The sequence below is a fragment of the Quercus lobata genome, chromosome 9, assembly GCF_001633185.2.
Source record: "Quercus lobata isolate SW786 chromosome 9, ValleyOak3.0 Primary Assembly, whole genome shotgun sequence".
NCBI lineage: Eukaryota > Viridiplantae > Streptophyta > Magnoliopsida > Fagales > Fagaceae > Quercus > Quercus lobata.
In genome coordinates, this window is record NC_044912.1 from 916,255 (window position 1) to 922,254 (window position 6,000).

The 6,000-nt window shown below is 35.1% G+C and overlaps 1 protein-coding gene across 3 annotated transcripts; it reads right to left on the minus strand.

Moving 5' to 3' along the window:
* Positions 1 to 1,380: 1,380 nt before the first annotated feature.
* On the minus strand, positions 1,381 to 5,632 carry LOC115959041 (bifunctional dihydroflavonol 4-reductase/flavanone 4-reductase-like). 3 transcript variants are annotated; one of them, XR_004084741.1, is made up of 8 exons: positions 5,312 to 5,632; positions 4,886 to 4,936; positions 3,579 to 3,740; positions 3,317 to 3,489; positions 3,126 to 3,225; positions 2,818 to 2,913; positions 2,336 to 2,397; positions 1,381 to 2,196 (listed from the first exon to the last, which is right to left on the minus strand). XR_004084741.1 is itself a non-coding variant. In XM_031077333.1 (6 exons), the coding sequence occupies exons 1-4, from the start codon at positions 3,694 to 3,696 to the stop codon at positions 2,825 to 2,827; spliced, it is 480 nt and encodes a 159-aa protein (XP_030933193.1). In that variant the 5' UTR covers positions 3,697 to 4,841; the 3' UTR covers positions 1,381 to 2,196; positions 2,336 to 2,397; positions 2,818 to 2,824. The 3 variants fall into 3 exon arrangements, 1 of the variants encoding a protein (XP_030933193.1); XR_004084742.1 differs by lacking the exon at positions 3,579 to 3,740; XM_031077333.1 differs by lacking the exons at positions 4,886 to 4,936; positions 5,312 to 5,632 and having other exon boundaries at positions 3,579 to 4,841.
* Between the last annotated feature and the right edge of the window lie 368 nt (positions 5,633 to 6,000).

The following is a 6,000-nucleotide window of genomic DNA, read 5'->3' on the forward strand; positions in this document are numbered from 1 at the left end:
ACTCCTTGCAAATAGGCTCAAGCAAGTCCTTAACAGGTTAATTTCTCCAAGGTAGATAGCCTTCATTCTTGGTCATAAAATCCAAGAAAATACCTTCTTGGCTCAAGAAATTCTCCATGCAATGAAGAAGAAGAAGGGTAAAACATGTTGGATGGCTTTAAAAATAGATATGGAAAAGGCATATGGCCGCTTGGAATGGGGCTTTATTGAGAAAGTCCTAAGCGGTTTTGGGTTCCCTAATACTTGGATACAATGGGTTATGCAATGTTGATAGGCCAAAAACGTATTGACCCCTTGTGATAAATTAATTGATTAATTAGCCAAGTATATTAACTAATCAAATTAACATGCAAACATGTGGTAGCACAAGCAAATCACCAATTAAACTAAGTATGCAGTGGAAAATAAATTGACATGGTGATTTGTTTACAAATGGGGAAAACCTACATGACAAAAATCCCATCGGGTGATTTTAAGGTCACTACTCCCGAGAATCCATTATTATTAAAACAAACGGTTACAAGTAAAGGAATCCCAGTACCTTATACCAACCTACAATTGAACCCTTACCCCAATACCCAATTAGACTTATTCTGTAGTGACAATCTCTCCTTATAATGCATGGCTCCCAGTAGGATCCTAGTATGCGACTTTAATCACCAACTAGAGAAGGTTGTTAGCTACAAGGTTCTTCAGTTCATCATATGATGAAGATCAAGAAGCTCATTGGTTACAAAACCTTACGGTGCACAAACAAAGTAGCTTCTTCACAAGAAAGATCAAGAAGTTCATCACACGATGAGATGCAATGTATGAAGTTTTATTTTCTTTACATATTTTTTATTTTAAGCAAATCATGCATAGACATATAAGAGAGAGAAAAGAAATACCCAATGATGTTAAGCTTTTGACATTGCACTTTTACTCTGCCGAAGCATACAGATGTCATTTTATGATTGGCTAGCAATAGTGGTGAGATGGTTATTTATGCATTTCTCTTAGGATTTTCTAGCACTACAAGAAAAACGGGCTATTGCGGCGGGCAAAAAACGCCGCTAAAGGTACATATGACCTATAGCGGCGGGTGCTACTGCGGCGGGCCATCCCGCCAGTGCTGCAGTGCCGCTATAGGTCGATTGCGGCGGTCGGTAAAAGCGCCGCAATAGATCTGCCATTTAGCGGCGCTTTTGTTCTATTGCGGCGGGCTAAAAACCGCTGCCATATAAGGTTGCCATTCAAGTCATGTGGCCTTTTAGCGGCGGGACGGGCCCGCCGCTATAGGTTGTCACCTATAGCGGCGGTAAATAAGTGCCGCTGTAGAACTTCATGTACAACACACCCTGTGTACCTTTTAGCGGCGGTTTCGCCCGCCGCTATAGGTTTTTTTTTTTTTTTTTCCTCCTGGGTCCTAAAACCACATTTCTATTACAAATAACCTGTAATAATTTTAGCTCCACTAAGACATTAGGAGCACAACAATGAACAAAAATGCAACATAATACATCTCTTCATAATAGCACTAGGCTAATCTATGTAATTGCATTCAAAACTGAATAACTTGTACATCTTAGGGATATTTATACATGCCATGCTTAAGTACTAACTTCTAAGGAATTTAACATACTCAGCATAGGGCCTAATGCCAGCTATACAAACTGCTAACAGAATTACTAACTTCTAGCTAACAGCCTTGGTTGCTAACTAATTGAGTTACAAAAGCTCTAGCTGTTACTTAAAGTTACTTATTACAATTTTACACTAAAACTACTAGATTATTCTTCTAACTACTGCTGCTGCTATAAGCTAATGAGTAATGTTAATACATCAGGCTACTGCATCATTACTATACATAATATGGAGTCAAGTCAAATGAAATATGTGCTAACTATCTAGATGGATTGCATCACAAATTTAACAAGATTAATGTACAAACAATGTAAAAATGTTCTATAACAATTTCCAGGAAACAAAACACATAAAATTTCCAAAACGATGGTACATTCTCTGCACAAGTACAAAGCCATGTACCCCAAAAGCAGTTCAATTTGGGATTACATGTGTGTCTATATTTAGAGAGAGAGAAGGAGAGATTGATGAGTCAACCGATATAATTAAACGCAAAACATTTTTAAAAAAAGTACAACAAAAAGCTACCCGATTGGCGGACAGTTTTATTGTTCTAATGTCCAGACAAACCTGACAAGCAAATACCAAAGTTGTGTTGGTCTCTATAAAGTATGATCAATGATGTTAAAACACTATTAAAGTGAAACAACAAAAATTGATCCAGTCATAACCGAAGTTAACATAAAAATTTAAAAAAAAAAAGAATTACCTTCACAATTTTTGGATCACCCCATGGGTGCCGCCTCCGAACGTGCCCTAACAATTCACCCACTACACACAAAGAAATAGAACACAAATTCAAATGCTAAACAGAACGGAATCATGCAGCATAATGGTAGAGGTTAAATGCCTACAACTAGGAATAGGCAGGAACAAACGATCACAGAACCACATAGTAACAAAATTTCACAATAAAAAGAAAAAGATGGCATAGCATGAATTGAATTGGCAATACAAAAATAAATTAAGGTTGATCAGTGATGCATCTACACACACAAGCATAGTGACGCAAATACCCCACAATATGACCCCTCCTTAACAAACCAATTGTCCAAGAGATTGTTCCATGTCAAAGTGTAACAATATTTACAACATGTCTACATCATAATATGATAAGCCATTTTAAAAAATTAAGGAAATCAAAGTACATGTATTAAATTATCAGAAATTCCATAGAATAAAGTCACTAACCATTTGTTCAATAGCGTTGCTCCAAAATCACATTCTTATTCTCTTCAAAAACCTCATTTACATCTTGTTCAATTTCTTCGACTGAAACCTCAACACCTGGTTGCAAAAACAAATGAAAATCAATATCCAGAAAGAAGAAGTTAGAAAATACATAATAAAATTACACAGACACAAAACAATTAAATTAAATTAGGGTAAGAAATAATGAGACCATCAGCAGGCCAGAGAGAAGCACTCCAATTCAAATTTTGACATACAAAAAAACACACTACGAAATGATCATCCTAAACACGTAAAATTTGACATACCAACACCACAGGCTTCTTCAAATTCATTCAACTTAAAATCCTCCGAAGCAGTAGTTCCAAAAAATGAAAGAGCTGCATCTAACTGCGCTGTCGTTTTAATCTAGAAAAACAGGAACCACGTAAAACTAAATCAATTCCAGCTGCAAGAGAATATCCAATGTTTAAAGATAGAGGAGGATCGGAGCACAAACGTGGGGATCTTGGACTTGATCGACGATGCAGGGAGAGGCGAGGTGGAAGACACCGGCACAGCCATTAACAACGCGGAGAATGGAGGGGTAGTCAAGGAGATCAATCTGGAAGAGACGGAGACGAGTTTCGGCTCCTTCTAGACCTTCTAAATGCTTCGTTTCATTCTCATCCTCTGCAACAGAACAGATAGTGGGTTAGGAGAATAATAATAATAATAAAAAAGTGATGGAAGATCGATCGAGCAAATTTGGTTTTTTTAACTGAGATCTTGGATGGTGGCATGGACATTGTAGCCACGATGGAGGAGTTCACGGACGAGCCAGGATCCAATGCACCCGCTACCTCCGGTCACGCACACAACCTCTCCGTCTTTTTCCATTTCCCTTTCTCTCTGTCCTTCCCCCAATCTTCACACTTCACTCACTGCCAATTTTACTTGCAATTTTTCTTTTATAAGGATTTTATAAAAAAGAAGAAGAAGAAGAAGAAGACAGGAAGTATGTGAGAGGAAAAAACCATATTTTGTTAGAGAGAGAGAGGTTGTGGTTGTGGGGCTAGGAGCTAGGGACAAATAGGGAAAAGCCACCCGGGTCATTAACTTTAAGGTTTAGTAGACTATCTGAATTCTCAACCTAGCATATGAGATCAATGTACACTCTATCTGGAATTTAAGGCTGAAGTACAAGGTAGAGGACAAGGTAAACTGTATTGCAAATTTGCACAACCAATACATATGAATTTATAATGTCTTTTGTTGACCCTTTAATAGTGTAATGGTTGCCAAAAGCTTTATAACTCAGTGGCATAACAATTCAAATCCCTCGTTGTGTGGCTAGTGACTTGTTTATAACTTTCTCTCATCAAATAAACCCTATTTAGTTCTAGTGTTCTACACTCCTAAGATCCAAATATCTGAAAAGCAGGATTTCAATCATTTCTGCACACAATCTCAGCTTCCAAAGCAATATCAGATTCAACCAATCATCGTAAATATGTGAGGGAGGTGTTATAACAATATCAAATTATTTATATTTAACATGATTTATTAAATTGCTCACAACTAAATCCTAACATTGCCCCACACTTGGTTGACTTAGAAAATATCAGGAGTGAGCTATGCCATGAAGATGAAAGAGATGACTATTGACCATTTCTAAATTATTCTAAGGAATATGGTTACTTCTGCTAGCTTTTAGTAATTTCTTAGCAAATCAAGCAGTAAGCTTCATAGACCACACAGTGACATGAAAGGTGAAATGCACTATATAGTACCCCTGCAACTTGGGGACAGCTGGTTTTTCTTTCATAAATATGTATAAATTTCAATTCTAATAATACTTTTTAACCATTGTCAAACTTTGGTCACAGCTGGTTTTTCTTTCATAAATATGTATAAATTTCAATTCTAATAATACTTTTTAACCATTGTCAAACTTTGGTCAGAAACATTTTTAGGAAAAAAAAACACTTGAGAGTAAATCTGACCAAAGTTGAATGACTTAACAAAATGTCATGATATGAAATGGCAACTAAAATGATATACAATATCTGGTGTTATGCAAAATTACCTCCTTCTAATTGTCATAAACTTAAGCACAATCAATGTGCCTATATCCAACCTGCATTGAAATATTAAAATCTGTAAGCTAACTGCCCGTTAACTATATATAATCCGCAGGTAAGTAACAAAACCCAAAACTAAGTAACAAAAAATTCCTACACACTATCACTCTCTCTCACACACACACACAAATTCAATATTACTAGTTTCCAATCAAAATTCCTAAACTCACTCACTCACACACACAAAACTTCGATTTTATTAGTTTCCAATCAAAATTCCTACACACATATATATATGTAAAGATCCAACAAATCTTATACTCTCTAGAGTCTATCCTCTAATCTAAGCTAATTTCACATATAACTGCAATAAAATAAAAGGCAAAAAATTAAGAAAAATCAAAGTGAGTTTGAGTTTCAATTTTCACCACCTCTTTTCACAAACAGATTCTTCTTCGCCATCTCCGTGTGCAACACCGACTTCGACTCGCATCAAAAACCATCTTTTGAGTAAGAAATGAGGAGGGATCCAGAGGTAGTTCCAGATTTCAGAGTAAGAGGAAAAGGAAGAGGAAACGACCTACAATTAAACTAGAGCTCAAAGTGAAAAAAAAAGCTTCCAAACTATGCTTGACAGTAGCGTCTCTTGAAGAGAGAAAAAAAATTTAGGGAGGGTGACGGCTCTGGAGGAAGAGAAAAGAATTTGGAGAAGGGGGCGGCTAGGAGAAAAAACTACTGCTAGGGTTAACAAATGAAATAAGAGTTTTAAAATTTTTAAATAATTATTAAACAAAGTAAAGTCTCGAACTCGAGACCATATGGGCAAAACATGTGATGCACACCACTGAACTGGTGATTGGAGTTAACGTCATTGTTATATAAATAAATTAATATATATTATATTATATTATAATAAATTATATATATTATATTACTATTTAAATAAATTATATATATTTTTTTACTATTTAAATAAATTATATATATTATATTACTATTTAAATAAATTATATATATTATATTACTATTTAAATAAATTTGATATATTTTATTACTATTTAAATAAATTATATTTATTTTATTACTATTTAAATAAATTATATATTTTTTATTACTATTT

Coding starts and splice junctions, on each gene's coding strand:
- LOC115959041 (XM_031077333.1), bottom strand. CDS start 3,696: ATGGAAAAAGACGGAGAGGTTGTGTGCGTGACCGGAGGTAGCGGGTGC. Junction 3,226..3,316: donor ATCAAGTCCAAGATCCCCAC/GTTTGTGCTCCG, acceptor CTGTTTTTCTAG/ATTAAAACGACAGCGCAGTT. Junction 2,914..3,125: donor TGAAGAAGCCTGTGGTGTTG/GTATGTCAAATT, acceptor TTTTGCAACCAG/GTGTTGAGGTTTCAGTCGAA.